General features: G+C 28.8%; 1 protein-coding gene across 24 annotated transcripts in view; it reads left to right on the forward strand.

Annotated features, from left to right (window-relative positions):
* The window catches only part of LOC129907435 (sodium/hydrogen exchanger 3), a 115,657-nt gene that overhangs the window by 31,515 nt on the left and 63,113 nt on the right, over window positions 1-21,029 (forward strand). For all 24 annotated transcript variants that reach the window (XM_055983649.1, XM_055983650.1, XM_055983656.1 and 21 more), the window contains exon 2: window positions 9,333-10,340. In XM_055983649.1, coding sequence (XP_055839624.1) covers window positions 9,423-10,340 — 918 coding nt within the window. In that variant the 5' untranslated portion in view covers window positions 9,333-9,422. The remainder of the gene's footprint in view (window positions 1-9,332; window positions 10,341-21,029) is intronic.

The raw sequence follows: 21,029 nt of genomic DNA on the forward strand, positions 1-21,029 counted from the left end.
TTGTTTCCTGGATGAAACAAAAATGCTGTTAAGAAGAAATTTTTAATTGCAGTTCAGATACTTTTAAAACGCAAATTGAGATATTTTCTTCCTATATGTATTAAACTAAGCATTATAAAGTTAAGCATAAAAACAAGAACATGAACAAGAATCTTCTTTAGTGCATATCCTAAAATTTGCCGCTCCATCAAAAAATACCATTATTTCGTAGGTATATATATTTTTTGTAATGGATTGTTTTGATTTTTAATAATGATGGATTCTAAAATCTTCATGCAAAATTTGGTTCATCTACCATAACTTTTAAGGGTTTGTCGGCAGTAAGTTTGCAACTGCTATAATAATATGAGTTGACAGATGAAAAACAGGTATAACTTTTTAAAGAGACGTCAGATTGTCTTGATTTTAGATTTTTTGGAATCAGCATTAAAAAATACCTTGAAATCATGTATCATATGTGTATATAATACCATAGCCTATTTTTGCTAATTTTGAAAATCTCCATTTCGCGATTTGACCTTGAAATCGCGACAAGCGAACATGAGATTTTTCTAGACTTTTGAGATATGTTATAGAATGGCAAAAGGAAGATATTGAGCAAAAAAAATTTCTACTAACATTCATTCCGAGATTTACCCCTTTTTTCTCCTTATTTTACTGTATTATATTAAAAAAAAAGAATTTTTTACGCAAGTAAAAAAAAAATAACAACACGTCACAGATAAACTAAGACGTAAGTGAATATTTTTTATGCAAGCAACCAGAAAAGATTTTATACAAATTGCGTCACAAAACGATTTGGGATGGATTTTAATGAATTATTTAATAGTTCAGTAATTTTGTATAAAACACAAAAAATATTGTTGAGGAATTAAATTTTATATTGCGTCACCCGTAAGGGGTTTCTGTTTTCAAAACACTGGATGACACCCTTAATTTAAATTCCCCTAAAATTGAATTAATAAACACACGCGGTTGAATGTATGAAATGAAATCATTCTAATCTACCGTGTGCCAACTACTTTACATATTATCTTTATTAAACATCAAACAAACAAAAAAAAAAAAAACAAATCCTTTCGAATAAATTAATTGAAAACTACAAGCGAATTCATTAAATTCAGAAATAAAAAAAAATAGAGAATCCTAATTTTTGATTTTGACATATTTCGAACAAGTGCATTTATTGCTCATTCGAATTTGAAAACATGTGTAGATTTTCACGGCGCGGTGTGTGGTTTTAGTATAAATTTTCATTATTTATCATATTCATTAGCTAACCAATCAAATTCGTCATTCTTCACAAATAATCGATAACAATGAGAAGAATCTGTGAAATAGTAAAAAAGTAAACACTTGATTGTGATTGTTTTCGCACACAGTAAAGATGCTAATGAGGCTTTCCATTGTACACCTGTTTATTGTTGTTATAAATGATTCCCGTCACTATTCGAATTGAAATAGCAAAAAAAACATAACAATCTTCAAAAATACTGAAGATTTATGATTGCTTTAATGCCAGACATTTATGCGCCACGCAGATTTGGATGATTTAGAAAATTCAAATGTGCGTGAGTGTTTTTGACCATGAAAACGAAAACAAAAAACATTTGCAGAAATAGAAATTTTTACTTTTAATTAATTTCAATATGTTAACGTTTTCAAGACCAAGGACTTTTGTATTTATGTATATTTTCAAGACATCACAGTATTTATACACTTTTCTTTCTATATACATAGTTTCGAATGATCAATATTTTTGTTTTGCGTAAGAACAAATTTGGTTTTACGAGTTCTTCTTCAAGTGTTACATGTTTAAATAATTGACGTCACAAAAAATGTAATCAAGAATTTATAATTTTACATGAATGTGAAGAATTTTATGGATAAGCTAAATAAAAATGTGAATATTTTTGAGCTTTATAAATACTTCTGGAATTTATTCTATTTTGCTTATAGAAATATTTTTGTATGGTATCAGTCCTGAATACCTTTATTTTGATAAAAATGGGAGTGTTTGTTTATTATGAAATAAAACTAAGTATTTTAATATTACTACTATCTACTACTTTATCTAATAAAACGCATTCCTGGCTTATTTTATTCTAAGAAAAAATAAATACTGCAACTGTCACATGTTTGCTCTCTGTAAATATTTGTTAATCATTTAAATGTTATAAAAGAGTATGTATGTTTATAACATCTGTGTTACATTAAATTTTATCTTTCCGGGGTTTTAAGTCACTACCTTTTTAATATTTGCATATTTATTCTAAGATAAGTAAGTTAGAAAAGGTAGCCAAGGTTATTAAGTTTGATAAAATTGTTGTCATAAAGTAATGAATATTGCACCCACAAGCTTTTATAGAGTAAAAATAAATAGGTATGTACCTATGCGGAAAAAATATTACAAAATCTACCTAAGTAAATATTTTTTATTATAAATTATAAAAAAGTTTTAATATGTTTGTTAACTCCTGCATGAAATCCTTTTTTCTCTTGTCAATTTAGGAGAAGCAAAATATTTACCTAGGGATTAAGTTTACCTAAAATTAATGTTGTCTGCAAAATATATAGGTAATACATAATGTTATGCTTGGCACGTTTTGATTATTCGATTAAATACCAGTTTATTTTTATTGTAAAAGAAAAATTTTTCAAAAGTGTGGGTAAGATATTCTTTATAAATTTACGGTTTGAAGGAAATATAGGAGAGCTTATCGTGTGTGATTTCAAAATGTGTATACTATTGATTGAAATAGAAGATGTAAAGAAAATTTTATTTAATTGATGATGCGCTTGGCCTTCACCAAACTTGAATAAAAATATTTTTGTTATACTTTTTGTAAACTCAAAATTTTTTTGAAGTGAAAACTTCTTTAGTATGGTAGTGATTTAAAACAAGATGAAACGAAAAAGTGACAGGTAGATGAATGAAATTTATACAGTAGATAGGTAATTAAATAAATTATAATTGTGCAAAATTTCAATTAATTTCATATTCAAAATTCTGAGATAACGGTTAAAAGATGTTCTTTTTTAAACACGTTATATCTTTTGATCTAGAGCACATAACAAATTTATTTAACTTTAATACGCATGCTGATAATATTACCTTTCAATTGATATATCACACATAATGGTACGTGCTCTACAAGTTATATAATCTTTAATTGAAAAATACCTCAAAACACCTGTGAAGATGTGTTGCCGATGACCAGCAACCAGTGTAGGAAGTACCGTAATCTCAGTTTGAAATTTCGACATGGTTGGCTTTAAAAAACTCTTACTTTTTTTTGTAGGCATGGTAGAAATACGATTGAAGCGTCATATAAAAAGTGAAATAATAATGATATAAAATGTATTATAGGTTGTCATTTAAAAAATGGATTTAATGGCGTTGCACACTGGTCGATTCAGTACATCGTAGTTGGTCAAAAGTCGAAAAAAAAGTTGTTGTCAACATAAAAAATACCGTTAGGCCGAAAGTAAATATTCTTAAACAAGAAAAAACAACAAAAATAATTTTTTGATTCCGTTATTTTATTCATGGGAAGCATCTCAATGTTATCATTCATGATTTGCTCACTCTCTATTTTAACGTCCGCGAGTTAACAAGTGTTTACAAAGTGATAGTTTATGATAAAAGTGAGTAATTGAGTTGAACAAAAAAATGTCAGAAAATGCTAGTGGTATGTTTTTTTAAATTCAATTTGTTTTTTTGTAAAAAAAAAGTCGGATTCTATTTCTATTAACTGAATGTTGTAAGGCATTTTTTTGATAGTTTTCAGATGTTTGTTTTTTACTTTTTGGACGATTAAAAAAAAGTGCCGAAGAGTGCCATCGTGATTTTTTTATATTTTGTAGTTTGAATCATTACCTTAGAGAAAAAAAAGACCATCTTTTAACCGTTATCTCAAAAATGTGATTATGAAAATGATTGAAATTTTGCACAAATATAGTCCTGGCTTTTATTAATATTTCCTGTTAATTTGATTAATATATCTATCAAAACGAAAAAGATATAAATAAAAAACGGTCAAAAGGGCTCGAAAACGGTCAAAAATTTGGGAAAAAGAAATATTTTTTCCCATTAAAGATATCTCGGGCAATAAAAAAGACATCAGAAAGATTTAAACAGGCATTGAAAGATGGAAAACAGTTCTTATAGAAACCGTTACTAAATATGTTCAAACAATTTTCCTTATATTAAAGAATAAGGTCCGAAGTACCCAAAAAAACGTTTTTTTGCATCTTCTAACGGTAATATTTCAAAAATTTTTTAACTTCGGATTCGAGTTCAGGACACCGAAAACCTTCAGAAAAGTATATTTTTGTTTCGGCAGTAAAACTCTTGTAAACCAGTGTAATAGTTTAAGCTGTACATTAAAAATGAATATAGCAGCTAAGGTGAAAAAACTGCTAACAGGAACGGGAAGAACGGGAGACCAGGGTTCATCGATTTGTAAGAAGTTATCACATTAAAAATAATATTCAAAGCCAGTAAGACATACAAAAGAATTAAGTCCACCTAGTGACTCAAAATCGACCACTGTGCGTTGGAAGAGAAAAGAGATTGATTTTTTTGCTTTTTTTATAAAAACTAATTAAGTTAAAAAAAATTCTAGCTCTTTTTGTAGATGTTGTATAGACATAGTCGATATAAATATTTTGAGCTGAAGCAATAAGCTTTCAGATGGTATACAATTTATTGTAGGTTGTCATATAAAAAAAGTGATGGAATAAAAAAAATTTATATTTTTTCGATTTTTTTTATTTTAGGGAGAAAAATGATTTTTAAGGTTTCACTTCAACCACGTGTGAATTGCACACATCATATTATCTGAGGAAGAAACGTTTTTGCAGACTACGCGGTAATCTATGAATATCTCAGATGTTTTTTTAACGATTCTCAATAAATGTTATGTTTTAGAAAGAGCATTGTTAGACCTTTAATTTATATTTAATTCATACATAGTTATATGAACAAAAACAATGCATACCTTAACTTACATCGATATAAAAAAAAAACAACTTCTTTCTCATAGATGCCATTGTCAGAACTGGGCCAAATTGAAATAATTCCAGACTGGAAATTCGAAAGTTCTGGAGTAACAAACATAAAAAAAATACAGTCGTATTGACAACCTCCTCTCTTTGGAAGTCGGTTAAAAATAGAATTTTTTTTTTTTAATTTTTGTCTCATGACACGTACCAATATCTAATAATTGTGCAATTACGGCATCATAAAAAAATATTTGTTTATAAGATCATAAAATTTGAAGCTTTCAAATGCTTTTTTGTTTTATCTCTAGAAGATTATTATTCACTAAAAAAACAGTCTATCGAAAATCATAAATTTTGTTTTTCCTGCTGTTTGTTTTTTTTTTTTTAGCTTAAAATCTAATATATCTTTTTCATTTATGTCTTTTTATATGAACAAGTTCAGTCAGTCGTTTGGTCGAAAATACTATGGATTTTTAATTCTAAAATAAAGAATAATAAAAAAAAAAATGATGCAGAATACATAATATCATTAATATAAATAGAATTTATCGAATTTAGTAAAAGTGTACAATCATATCGACTTTTGCAAACCAAATTCACAACACCCTGAGGATCATTATAATAAGCAGTGCGTTGAATATCGATCACCAATTCACCTGCTGTCCATTTACTTCGACAAGGCGTCAAGAGTGAATTTATTTGGCTTTCATTACGGAGGAGAGGTGGTCCAGATAAGTTCATTGCTGTTTTAAAAGCGACATAACATACGATGGGTTCAAAAAGCATGTCCTGCATGGAAGAATATTGTCAGCCGAAATTCGAAGTTTAACCGATTGTTAAACAAAGTGCTCTTTAAGGTCTTAAATTAAAACGCTTTAATTAAAACTTTCGCCCTAAAAACATTCTTTGACCCTAAATATTTTAATGTACTCCTTTAATTCTTGACTTTTATGTCATGTTTAATAGTTATGCCATCAATTGAAGAGGAATTGGAGAAAAATTCTTTCGGTTGGTCTTAAAACAGCTAACTTAGAATAGGATTTCAGTTGGTTCGGCATCTTTGGAGAATAAACCTAAAATTGGTGAATTGTTTCTTTGTATTTGTAACAATCTGTAACAAAAACTGTACAAACTATATTATTCTTCTTTTGAAGTTTATAACATAATTTTAAAATATTGCTTTATCGAAATAGTACACCATATTTCTAATAAATGGCACCAATAGTTTTTAATTGGCAGTTAGTGGTGAAAGTTCGGCTTTTGTTTGAAAATAAGCAAATTTGTGTAAAAATTATGAAATTCAGAAAAAAATATTTTTCCTGCATTAACTAACGGGGTTTTATTTTTGGATTTTAGGAAAGTGCCTAATAATAAATATTAGATAGTTTTTTGTTTAAATTTTTGCATTTATATACAAAAATAAATTATTTAAACTTACTTTTTTACTCTGTAAATTTCGAAATAACTACACTGAGGGAAAAGCCACCATAAAACAACGTGAAATCAATGAAAACCACATTGATTTAACTATTATTCGGAATGATTTTGCGTTGAAGATGAACATTTTAAAATCAACGTGGAAAAAAAGGTTGATTTTTGATGGTTTCGTTTCTTAAAGTCACATAAATCAAAGTAGTTCATCTTTGAAACAACGACGTTTCAACTTCAATTTATTTTTTCCCTCAGTGTAAGTAAATAATGAAGATATTGAATTTTTAAAAAATACGTGTTTTATTATAGTTAAAGGCAAGTAGATTGATAACACGGTGTAACACTCAAAATATACGCGGGCGGAGACCTATCAGGTTTTGTAGAGCTAGTCGCACTGAATACGAAACGGTATTTGAAAATCCCCTAACACCCCCAAAATCTGGAGTTACGGGCAAAAAACGGTTTTTTGGACCTTCATCCATTGAAAAAATTCTAGCTTCGACAATTTTTTACCCATTTTCGATTTTTTTACAGTTTCTGATAGAAGATAAATATACTTTTTTAACAATGTATAAAACATGTAACTCGGTTAAACCACTTAGAATTTATAAGCTGTCAAAGTTCAAAAATTCAATTTTTTTTGTCATTTGCCCAACTTCAGCATCAATTTAAAGTATATGTTTTCAAAACAACATGCTATTTAAAAAATATATTCTAAAACTATATCTATTTCCCAATTGATCGAGGTATTTTTTATGAAAATCACTTCAAAATTGGCTTAGAAAAAAAAAATTTTCGATTTCAACCCAGATACAGAAATTGGAACTTTTAGGTATAGAACAAAAATGTTGTTTCGGCACGTAGTAGGATAAGTTGGGCGCCAGGATTTGATGAAAGGTTTTTGTAGAGGAGCTCAATACAAACATTTTTTTCTTTGGGAGGGGGGTCTATCTCCCCCCGTTTAGGTAGGAGGGGGCATTTTTCTAAAAAAAAATTATCAAAATAAAAAAAAATTATTAAAAAACAACGGCAACACTTACAGTAATAAATGATACCATTTCCAAAAGCCAAAATTGTGCATTTAATTCTAATTTTTAAATCAATATAATATTCCCAATAGTTTTTGAAATAATCGATTTCAAAGTTAAAAATAGGGGAAAAAAATTTTTTTAAAACTCATTTTATACTATTTTTGTCCAGACTGTGAATTTTAGTAAATAAATTACTTAAACAGAAAACTGCCTCAATTGATTCCTTATCGAACCGTGAAAACTATATGTTTCTACGTCTTCTAGTTTTTGAGAAAATTGAAAAATAAAAACAAATAAAAACAAAAAATATTTTGAAAAAAGAAAAATCTGATAAAATAATTTTTCAATTTTCCCAAAAACTAGAAGACGTAGAAACATATAGTTTTCACGGTTCGATAAGGAATCAATTGAGGCAGTTTTCTGTTTAAGTAATTTATTTACTAAAATTCACAGTCTGGACAAAAATAGTATAAAATGAGTTTTAAAAAAATTTTTTTCCCCTATTTTTAACTTTGAAATCGATTATTTCAAAAACTATTGGGAATATTATATTGATTTAAAAATTAGAATTAAATGCACAATTTTGCCTTTTGGAAATGGTATCATTTATTACTGTAAGTGTTGCCGTTGTTTTTTAATAATTTTTTTTTATTTTGATAATTTTTTTTTAGAAAAATGCCCCCTCCTACCTAAACGGGGGGAGATAGACCCCCCTCCCAAAGAAAAAAAATGTTTGTATTGAGCTCCTCTACAAAAACCTTTCATCAATTCCTGGCGCCCAACTTATCCTACTACGTGCCGAAACAACATTTTTGTTCTATACCTAAAAGTTCCAATTTCTGTATCTGGGTTGAAATCGAAAATTTTTTTTTTTCTAAGCCAATTTTGAAGTGATTTTCATAAAAAATACCTCGATCAATTGGGAAATAGATATAGTTTTAGAATATATTTTTTAAATAGCATGTTGTTTTGAAAACATATACTTTAAATTGATGCCGAAGTTGGGCAAATGACAAAAAAAATTGAATTTTTGAACTTTGACAGCTTATAAATTCTAAGTGGTTTAACCGAGTTACATGTTTTATACATTGTTAAAAAAGTATATTTATCTTCTATCAGAAACTGTAAAAAAATCGAAAATGGGTAAAAAATTGTCGAAGCTAGAATTTTTTCAATGGATGAAGGTCCAAAAAACCGTTTTTTGCCCGTAACTCCAGATTTTGGGGGTGTTAGGGGATTTTCAAATACCGTTTCGTATTCAGTGCGACTAGCTCTACAAAACCTGATAGGTCTCCGCCCGCGTATATTTTAAAACCTCATTTTTGTAACACCGTGTAATATAACGATCTTGAGTTACAAAAGGTTAATCATGGTAAATTTTTTCATGAGTTTTTTCCCCGATGGAAATTAAATTGCACTGAACTCGAATTTCTATTGTTGTATAACCCAAACCCTTAGCAACCGAGCACTGTCGATACTGTGATTAAATATCTCGATGTTCGTATAGTTTTATATTTGGTTTATGTTAAGGGCTGTAGGTCACAGCCACAGTCCAAGTCCAAAAGCATATCTCGATTTTCGAATGTGCTTTATAATTTTTTTCGGTTCAAAATATGAAATGAAAAAATCTTAGTCACTTAATAAAACAAGTACCTACTTTTGATTTTTCTCATCAATATTTGCTCATGACACACATTTTTGTTGTCAGAAAAATTACAAATATTAATTTGTGTTTAATTAACAAAACCTTGAAAGGCGTTAATCGTTTAATTATGTAAAAATATAATCAACTCTTAAAACATAATCTATCATTTGTTTCATTATAAACCAACAAATGAAGTTTATTTTTCTTTTTCATTTCAGTGATTCGCAAGTTCGTATAGATAAATATCACTCGCTTTTCCCCAAAATGTATTACCTCAACATGTGTGTCTGAAATCCCAATTCAATGCAATGCTTACAACTAATGCAATCAACCACAAACTTTATACAAATAAAAACAACAACAACAATTGTGTCATCCACTGTCAATCGCCGCCGCTGCCGTGTCCTGCAACAAATAAAATGAAGGAAACCGATTTTGATAGTGCAACAGCTTCCCTAATGCAAGAAATGAATTTAGCTCGACGAGCATGTTGGTGTGACACAAGAATTCAATCGCATTCGCATAGTAGAAAGTTTCGACATTTGTTAGTAGGTTTAGTGAAAAATTATAAGAATGGTGCATTTGAGAATTTTTGCAAAAGAAACAATATTCTCGAAGAATCACAAATGGACTTGTTGGATCTTCCAACACAAATTACAACAACAACAACACTTTCCACAACGACAACGGTTTTAAATGATGGTGCTATTAAACCAAAAATTGATGATTCTAATCATAGTGAAGCTTCAAGTCCTAATTTAATTATTATTCCTAGTAATTGTAAATCACAAAGTTTAAGTTTAAATATGTCAAAATGTGCAACAAGGAAAGACTTGGATGATCAAACGAGGTCGTCTCCGCGGAAATCATTTGAAACAAGTCAATTTGCTGATAGTGTTTCAGCTAAATGGTGGAGTTTAACGGTATTTTTAGTGTCGATAATGGTTAAATTGCAAATGGTGCTATTAAATAGTTTTAAGAGTGAATTAAGTGAAAAGAAAAATGCTAAAAATGCCAAAGTAATGCTCGATTACCAAAACGAAAACCTAAAACAACGAAGAAGCAAAGAAAACATGGGTTTGAGAACTTTAAACAGAGGATTTGTTTTGATACTTTTGAGTTATATTTGGATTTGTTGTTGTGTTAGCAGTATAGAAGCCCGTCCAAATTTGAGTAATGCATTAGATTCTGGAGGAAGTGCCACGACTGTAACAGTGACGGAATCGGTAAGTTTATATTTTATTTTTGATATTATTTTCTTATGATTTCTTAAAGTCTTTAAATTTGGGTTATAATCGGCATTCTAAAAGAACCGATGAAAATAAAATGTGCGATATTATTTAACATTGTAGCACAAAAACTATTATTTAATATGAAAAAAAAAATTTTGTTTCACCCGAAAGATGAATCAAAGAATAGTCAAAATAGTTTGTTTAATTAACTAAGAAAAACCCGTAAAAAGTCGTTAAATTTGAGGTATTGTATATAATAACCAACAAATTTCAAAAGGCTTTATAGCTTTAACTTTCTTTTTCAAATCAATTTCACTATATTACTTTGCTCATTTTTTTTCCTTTTTTAAAACAATTATTGAAAAACAAAATAATAAATTTAAGAACTCTATTGCGCTGTCAAATTGTTTCCTTTGCCAAGGGACGAAAATTGAAATTAGATGTTTTCAGGAATCCGGCATAAAACAAATGTACCTAACCAAAGGGCAGATGTACATGAACATTGAACACACATGTTTCATATTTTTAACTGTTGCACAGTGTGTCGTCCCCTTATGATAAATTAATTTTTTTTTTTTGTTAAAAATTAATATTTTTGCTATTAAAATATAATTTAGAAGTGTCAACTCATATGAAAACATATTTATCTTAGAAAATAACCCAGGTTATGTATATAAAATAAGCTCCGAAACATGAGTACCTCGGAAATCGAAAATATTTTGAGGAATTTATGGGAATCTTTGAGAGTGTATATTTCACGTTTGGTAATTGTTTGAAAAATTTTGTTAATGTTATTTTGTTTATTTGAGTGTTGTTGTAAAACGTATAACAAAAAAAAAATTAAATTTAAAAAATTATATATGAGTTATTAAAATTTCTTTGATAAATGGGCAAAAAAAAAAATGTAATTTTTAAACTTAATTAAAAAAAAACATATAAAATCATATCGATAATTTTTTTATATTATTTTGCCTTAGGCCTATACTTAATACTGGCAAAGTTTGGTCTGCTTCTGTTTGCGATTACCAGAGATATTCACATTTATGTGCTACGAGCCAAGTACTCAAAATAATTCATTTTTTGAGAAACATCTTCAAGGGGATCACAAAAATGAAAAAATCGATGTTTTTAATAATTTTTAGCCATAAACAAGTAACAAAAAGCTGTTTATGTAATTAAAAATATTTTAAATATTGTTTTCAACAAGAAAAAAATTATATTTTTCTGCATACTAAATTTTTAATAGAATTACTTGACCCAGCCACGCTCTACTGTGTATTATAGCGTATTTACCAACCTCGCCGATATAAGAATTTACGAAAATGCAAGAACATAACCTCAAAAACTTTTAAAAAACGACATTTCAGATTTTCTAACGGGAATATTTCAAAAACGTGATATGATAGAAATTTTCTGACTTCGGATTCGATTTCAGCACACCAAAAACCTTACGAAAAGTATATTTTTTTTATATACACTGCCGGTCACTTGAATACGTCCACATTTTAGTTCATCTTATTTTTAGCCTAGCTTGGTATTTATTGCAATGGTACATCTTTTTTACATACGTAACGAGAGAACATCTTTATGCGCTTAGCTTAGGAGAAAAAAAATTGTCTTGGGACCTACCGTTCTTCTCACACGGTAGCTAGACAAAATCTATTCATAAAAACAAGTATATTTTTTGACTCATCTGAATAGACTCAAAAGCAAAAATGTTAATAAATGATGAGTTGCATGGGTCAGTTGGACTCAAAATTGTGTCTGACAATAAATCTGATTGTCTATAACCTGTAAGGACGAAAACGGGTCGGAAAAAATCATTAGGCGCGGAAAAAATGGCGAAAATAAAAGAAGTCTTTGAATTAGGCCGAAATCAACGATGCATTGGGACAAAAATTAACACAAGTTAAAATTTAGTATGCAGTTATTCGCGCAATATCCAAGGGTATAGAAACAACATTTACAATCGAAGTTGCTTAGCCACAACATTGGCCGATAGATGTGCAATGATCTGAACAGCATGACTTCGCGCTAAAAATTAAGCTGAAAACCGGTATGAAATGCAGTTTAACGACGGCAAAACGGGTTGTCAGAAGTGGTAAACATTTGAGAAGAACAAATCTTCGCAAAAACTACTACTTTACAAACCACGAAAAGAAACTCGCCTCTCGATTCAGATGACCGGCAGTGTATAAAAAAAAAAATTAATTTTGCTCACAAGTGGCTTCTTCAATAAATGTTAATTTCATATATTATACTAAAAAAAAAGGAATAGGTTGTTTAATTGGTTAATTTGTAATTTTTTTTCTATTCCTGCCATAAAAACACAAAAAAAGATATTAAAACTCCAAAAACTTAGCTGCAAGTATTTGCAAATTTTGTATGGGCTCGACACACTGTGTGTTGGTCAAAATAAATAGGTAAAACAATAAGCATATAATGTTATAAAGATAGTCCATGGTCCGATTAGCAGTTGTCCTGATTATAGAGGGAAATTTTTATTAAAAATAGCAGGGAAAGCATTAAGTGTGGTGCTCCGATTATATAGTGTCCCGATTAGCAGGTTTTACACATATTTTACTCTTTTAATATTTAATATTTTTGTTCCATATTTGTTTTGCCTTTATAATTGTAGGCAAGTGGAACAGAAGAAAGCCATGACAAATATTATCTTCTTTTTCCTTTATTAAAAAAAAAAAATAGAGAAAAAAGAACCTTAATTGTGAGCTTATTTTTAAAGATAACTTCTTTGTATCGTGTATGTAAGAGATAGATATTTTTTTCGTTTGTTTGTATCTTTTATCCTTCGGCCCTTATTCCTATTTTCTGGATTATTTGTGTTTTGCAATGTTAGAAAAAGAACCTTAAAAAAAATATGAAACAAAAACGTTTAATAGGGTTTGGTGGTGGAATAAACATAAACGTGAATTCACGTCATTTTCCGTACCTAAGTCATAGCCAACATATGTTTTTCTTTAAAAACTCATTTAATTCTAGAAATAATTCATACTCCTAAGACCTTTTATGAATAGTTTATTTTTTTTTTTAGTAAAGGATGTAATGAACTTGAAGAAGAAACACCTAAAAATGACCTTCAAAATTCATACAAAGTTAATTTATTATCTTAAAGTTATTTCAAAACTTTAATCTTTTAGATAAGGTGTTGGTAAAATTCTGAATATATTGTTATATAATAGATAGGATCCACACTGTAGCTCCCCAAAATCAATTTTATTCACACTCGCAGATTTTGCACAAACAAACACCACTAAGTGTTAATTTTAAAGCTTACACATTTTCTTCTACTCCATCTTCTGCAAAGACTGAGTTGGAGAACAATCTATTAGAGTAGCTTACTTATAACATTCACTAAGTCCCAATTTCTGCAAAGAATGAGTTGGGGAGCAATAAATTAAGAAAATCAAATTGGTAGCAACGAGGGATGAGGGATACGGACAGAATCCCGAAATCCAAAATCCAGAAAGACCAAAATCCAGAAAACCCTAAATCCAGAAAACCCAAAATCCCGAAAACTCAAAATCCCGAAAACCCAAAATCCCGAAAACCCAGAATTCCGAAAACTCAAAATCCCGAAAACCCAGAATCCCGAAAAACCAAAATCCCGAAAACCCTAAATCCAAAAAGGCCAAAATCCCGAAAATAAAAGAGAAAAAATAAAAAACCCTTCAAAATTGTGTTTCACTGAAATTTTAACTGAAACATAAAATTAAAACCAATTAAAAAACAATTTAAACATACATTATTATGAGTTAAATATTAAAATTCATAATTCTTTTGATTTTAGTTCAACGACTTTTCCAACTTAACTCAATCGGGATTTTGTCCCCAATCCCAAAAATGATAGTGGAGCTTTTAATCTCTATGTTAATTTCGTTTTCTTGTTTTCGTTGTTTTTTAGCTAGTAAGACTTGCTTGTGTTCCAGCCAATGAACGCGCGGTTAAGATTACAACCAATTACCTATGTTCATTAAAAAAATACCTTTATTAATCATATTAAAAACCAAACATGAAATAACGCTAAAAAAAAGTCCTCATTTAGGGTCCTTCATAACTCTTAAGGTTTTAATATAGTTAGTATAGCAAATACTAACAAATTGTAAATGAAACTTGTTCTAGGCGGGACTTTATACAGTTTAAAAGTTTTCTCATTTTTTGCGAAAATGTGCAATTTTTGGATGGTTTCCGATATCGTTTTTCCCATTGACGACTCCAAAAAGGAGATCAGATTTTGTCCCAGAGACCAATAAGCATAAGTTAAGAACAGTACGAAGTGAAAAAAAAATAATAAGTTAATTCAGATGGTTTCTAAAAACTCACAAAATGTCGAATTCTGTAAAAAACCAGCATTCTTCAGAAGCTTCCCGATTTTTATTTTTCCATTTTCGATTAAAAAAAGGTATCAGAGTAAGTTCAGAAGAACATAACGCAAAAACTATGAGTTGCTCGCAGTGATCTGAAAAAATAAGTCCAAAAACGCTCCACTCTACTGTCCAGTAAAATTTCCCACCCTTTTTTATTGTTATTCGATTTGGTAGAAGGCAAATATTGAAATGAACTGCAGTTTTTTTTATCATAATATTTAAAATAAAATTACAATTAACGCCTGCAAGATCAACACTACTTTAGTACCCAAGTAAATTTAAAAAATATATTTGTCTTTTTTTCAAAACACCCTGCATTGCCTCCCATAATGGTGTCGTATCCGTGTATTTTTTTTTCATCTTCAATGCATTGTAAATAAATAATTAAAATCATTTTTATGTTGTGTCATAAAAAATTGATGCGTAGTGTATTTGTATGAACAAAATAATCCCTTACAAGTCATAACTCACAATCATTCTTAACAACTTTATAGTATTAAAGAATCAGAACAAACACGTGCGATTCACTCGTGCATTTTATTCTTTCCTATTTTCTATACATTTCTAAGTCTCCTTTTTCGTTTAATTTTTTTTTTTATTTATAGGAAAATAATTTTATTTACATTTAATTCGGTTATATCATCTTTTAGATCGTGTGGCGTAGTAGGCAACGTTATTCACACGCTCTAACGTTTCAAATTGGAATTGAAAAGCTCGCCGCATCAAATAAAATAATTGTAGATAGGTACAGAAGTTAAATGAGGCATTATATTTAAAGAGAAATATACATCACATTCGCACACTAAATTGCTGCTAAAATATATAGTTTGTGGTCGTAAATTAATCAAAGTGCATTAATTGGCTTTCGCATGTCAGTTGTCAGACGGAGATAAAAGGGAAAAACAAAATATATAAATCTAAATTATGAGGTGTGATGTATGGAAAATCTTTGTATCACTTTTATTGAAAAATAAATGAAAACAAAAACGTGTTGATAAATTCTTCTATCTTCTGGGTATTTAATATGAAAACATACACATTTTCGATGGATATGGATGGGTTCTCTGTAAATTATTTGTTAGCTTTTCTGTCATTCATAGACTAACAGTTGTCGTTGCGTTGGGTTAAATGTTGTTTTCATTTTTCGAGTGGTTAAGGGGAAATGAAAATGACTATAAATGAAAAGCAAATATTTATACTGAGACCACTCGGCATTTGTTTGAACTGTGTAAACACTTTGGATAAGTAAGTTCTCTATGCAGAAATATTAGGTATATTTTTTAATATGAAAAATGATTAATTAAAGTTATGAGCCGGCATTTCTGTTCTATAGAACTTAACCTTATAAGATACATTTTAAAACTTATTACTTTTCAAAAAAATGTATCAGTGATGAATGCAATTTATTGAATTATATAAAATTTAATTGCTTCAACTTTAATCAAAACGTATTTGAGTGGTGTTTATAACTTGAGTTTTTTTATTTAGAACGGAAATTCCATGAAATAACAATATTTGCACATTGTCGACATAATAGCAAATTAAAACAATTACAATTTTATTTTAAGAGATTAAAAAAAAAATGATAAATAATTCACTTCTGAATAAAAACTTACAAAGTAGTTTTTGATTTTTCTGAAGGCGATACTGCTTAGGATTATGGTTTTGAGTATAAATAAAGTTGAACTTAAATTTTTTTTTTTCAAAAAACTAATTTTTTATAAATATTTTTTTGGAAAAATAGTTTTAAAATAAAATTTTTATGCCATTTTGTAGAAATCACTAATCAACATCTAAAAACAAAATTTCAAAATATTCAATGTCACATTTTCGAAAATTTGATTTTTCAAACAAAATTTTCAAAAATTTGTTTAAAAATCCAAAAATTATTTTTTTTTCGAAATTTTATTATTATCTTATATTGAAATTATATAAGTGCTTCTTCACAAAAAGTTTCGTTGAAATCGAATAAGTGGTTTCGGAGCAAATCGGATTAAAAAAAAAGGTTCTATGGCAGGTACTTTTAATAATGATTTTCAAAAAAAAATTTTATCATTAAAAGATATGTATAAGATATAATTTTTAAAGAAATTTTGAAATTTTTTTTTTTTTGAAAAATCAAATTTTCGAAAACGGGACATTGAATTTTTTTGAAATTTCGTTTTTAGATGTTGATTAGTGATTTCTACAAAATGGCATACCAATTTTATTTTAAAACTTTTTTTCCAAAATGTTATGTTTTTTAAAAAAACGGCTCTAACGATTTTGAAAATTTTTTTCTAAAAATGCACCTATATATATTAAATAAAACTGCGTAGGTACTTGTTTTGTGGGGCGATTTGATTACAGATATTTTATTATTTTTTTTTTAAATTAAATTTTTTTTTTTTTGTTTTTATATACCTACATTTTCCATGTTTCTATATAAAAAGTCTTAAAAACTTAAGCAACTTGAACTCTAAGAGCAAGTTCGTGCGACCCAGTCGTGCATTTTATTTTATTTAAGTTAAATAATTTAATTATTAAAAACAACTAAAACCAATTTTTTTTTTTTTTTGAAAAAAGGAAGTAGATCTACTTTACAAGTGTAGCTAAGCCATTGCTCATTGCTCAAGACCAGAAATCGCCACTGAGACTGACAGGCAGCAGCAAAAATAAATATCTCATGTATAAGGTGATGCATTTACATCCCAGTCTTTTTTGCTATGAAAGTTAGAAAAACTTGATGATCTTATTCCTTAGGTAGGTTATTTATTCCTTAATGAACCATTTATTTTTGAAAAACATCTACGAGTATCTACATTGTTTTTGTTCACAGGGAGTAAACATTTCATTTCGCTTCTCATTGTTTACTTTTCACTCAAAAACTACATATAATAATTAATTGCAATCAGTATTAATTTTTTTCTATTTTCTATTTTAAAACTAAATTGTTTAAAAATAACAAAAACAAGTATTACCAAAAACACAATTAATTTAAATCAAAAGTATTCATTAAGATTTTGAAGTGTTCCTAAGTACGTACTCATTAACTTTTAAGATAAAATAATTGAACATTTACTATTTTAATTAAATATTTGAAATAAACATGAAAGTGGCAATCATGATGCAAATTGAATGAGTCAATATTATTGTTATTGTTTATGTATTATTATCGCATTACAATTTAGTTAGTTAGGAAAATTTAATTTAAGTACGAACCAATACAAGCTGTTTACCCGGAAAGTTTTTCAAAATTGGCATTTTTATAGTTTTTTTTTTAACACGTTTCTGGCTCAAGGAAAAGAAATTTACATAATTCTTCCTTTGAATTCGACATCAAAACACATTTTTTGGTTTCAATATGCTTGTACCCCAAACAAACATTATTTTGTTTTATAAATTATCCTTTAACACAAATGTTTCACATTTTGTCCTAATTTTCCGGTTTACTCGTATTTGATGGCCTGTATTGTATATGGCTTTGAGAACCATAAGTATATTTTTTTGTTTGTATCCATACTTTCGTCGCTAGAGTTACTTTACTGATAAATGGCAATCGATTAATCAACGCCTTTTTTATATTTTGTATTTCTGTATCTTAATGAGCATATTTTTTTGCAGTCAAATGTAGGCAGTCTTGTAAATAGAAATATTTAAATAAAGGATATCTCGTGTGAAGGTTTATTTTTAGAAAGAAAGTATAAAGGTCGTTTAAGAGTTCCTGAAGACCTTAATAAAGTGTAACGTTACATGCAATGTTGCCAAGTTCGATATTATATTATTTCGCGAATGAGAACTCAATTTTTCCTACAGATTTTTTAATAAAATGTTTTAATAAAATTAAAAATGCATTTTCCTATAGAATATTTAAGTATCTAAGTTTCCCAACTTTGAATCAACGACAGTATTAAGCTTATAACATTTTCTTTTCAACATATTACTCAGTAAATTAAATTTAAGCTATTAAGTACCTACTAGATTAGTGGTACATGCTATAAAACCATTAAGTCTTTGACAATTAAAAATACATACATGAATACAAATAACGCATAGTTTCAAAGGAATGTTAAATAATTCAATTATAAGTTCAGCTGAACATCCATGGTCGTTTACGAGTGGTATTCGGGGAGTATTTATTGTATTAGATTCTCTGACTATGAGAGGAGTTTAATTAAAAATAGCTATGATCGGACTCATCGATGTCCACTAACGTGCATGAATGAACATTTAAAAAAATAAACAATCACTCTAATTATTTTTAAAAACGCTTTATAAGTAACAATTTCTTTCAAACCTAAAATATTAATTTGTAATATTAAATAAACGTTTTCTACTTTAAAACCTTAAAAGATTGAACTAAGCCTTAATAATAATGAAATAGATTTGGATATGTATTTATAGGATTGCTGTTAACGTTTTTTTATTTTATTCATTAAAAACAAAAGTTATAAATAGATGGAAGAGTGGAACGATTTTGGACACTCTTTGCAAATCACTGCATGGTTTAGGGTTAATGGTCTTCTGAACCTATTTTGATACCTTTTTTCATTCGCCAATGGGAAAATTAGAATCGGAAAGTCACTCAAGAATGCACGTTTTTCTCGAAAATCGACATTTTGTGATTTTTTGGAACCCAAGTGCAGCTTATGATTAGTGGTCTGAGGAACAAATCTTGTTCACCCATTTTAATCCTCCGCAAAATGCATATTTTCAAAAATTTACATTTTTAAAATTGAACAAAGTCAAAATTAAGTTAATTTTCCTTAACAATACATTAGTAATTAAAATGTTCATTAGAACCCAAAGAACTGCGAAGCCTCCTAACCGTGGAGTTATCTCCAGTCACTGAGACAAAATTTCTGCATAAATATTTGGGAATGACTTTTCAAAAGGGGGTAAACCCATTTGTCACTTTTTTTTTACTTAGAAGGACACCGTTTTATACGGTACGTTTCAATGTTCAATTTAAATTAAAAGTGCTTACTTTAAGTGAAAACAAGGGACAAACCCAGCAAAACAAAATGTGAAAATAGGTTAAATACTAAGAACATAAAATCATACGGAAAATTACAACTTTCTTGTTTGTTTTTACTTGCGATATAATGTAGGTAAAAAATAAATTAAGAAATTAAAAAAATAAAAAAGATTACAATCACACATGACATTATGATGCGAATGCGAAAAAAGTGGGTCTTAAAATTTGGTCTGTCTATCTGTCTTTCTCTATCTCAAGCTGCAGCCTAAACCACTGAGGCGATTTATTTCAAATTTGATAGTTGCCTAAGAGTTTTTAGTTATTCCCTAGAAGGGAAATTGAAATTTCTTAATTTTAGATACTATTTAATTGAATTTTTTTTTTTTGACAGGAGGAGATCTTCAAAAGACACTTGGCAGTATTCGACACCAAGTAGTGTGGGACTCTTAACCACTAAAACCACCTCTTAATCAGGACCAATCTTGAAGGATCGACATCAGATTTTTCTTTCTTATTTTTGTACAATCACTTTGGGGGAAGTTTAAACTTTTAATACTTTCCCATGTTTTTTTAGACCATAAGCTCATGAGGCTTGGTTCTTCTTAATCTCCGAACATGGTTTCTTATATTCAAGACGGACTCCATTTCAGAATTAGTATGACTTTGCAGTCTCTGACTATGCGATACAGCGTATTTTTTAACAACTTCTATAACCGTTACTATTTGTAAGTCACGATGTAGATTGCTATTTCTTATGTACCAAGGTGCATTAACTATTCCACGAAGGACTTTGTTTTGGAATTTTTGGATTTTCGCTATTTGTTTTCTTTGTACAGCCCCATAATTGGATTCCATAGGTCCAAACGGGCTTTAGTACTTGATTATACAGCATTATTTTGTTTTGGATTGATAAATCAGAGTTGTTACCAAGTAACCAGTACATTTTTCTGTATTTCAAGTTTAGTTCTTCTCTTTTCTTTTTGATGTGCTCTTTCCACTTTAGCTTTGCATCTAAAGTCATTCCAAGGTATTTGGCCGTATTGGCGTAAGGTACAGCAACAGCTTGATTATTAATGAATATTGGAATATTGTTTATCCTTTTATTTGTAAAGTTTATATGTGAAGATTTTGTTTCATTGCGTTTGATATGCCATTTTTCTGTCCAAGCTCTCACTGTGTCGACGGCATTTTGTAGTTTTACTGCTGCCTTAGATACACATTTGTCGGGTACCAAAATTGCGGTATCATCTGCAAAAGTAGCCATTATGGTGTGATTACCAACTGGAAAATCCCTTGTGTATAGTAAATACGGGGTAGGACCTAGGACACTTCCTTGTGGCA

The sequence above is a fragment of the Episyrphus balteatus genome, chromosome 1 (assembly GCF_945859705.1).
Source record: "Episyrphus balteatus chromosome 1, idEpiBalt1.1, whole genome shotgun sequence".
In the NCBI taxonomy this organism is placed as follows: Eukaryota; Metazoa; Arthropoda; class Insecta; order Diptera; family Syrphidae; genus Episyrphus; species Episyrphus balteatus.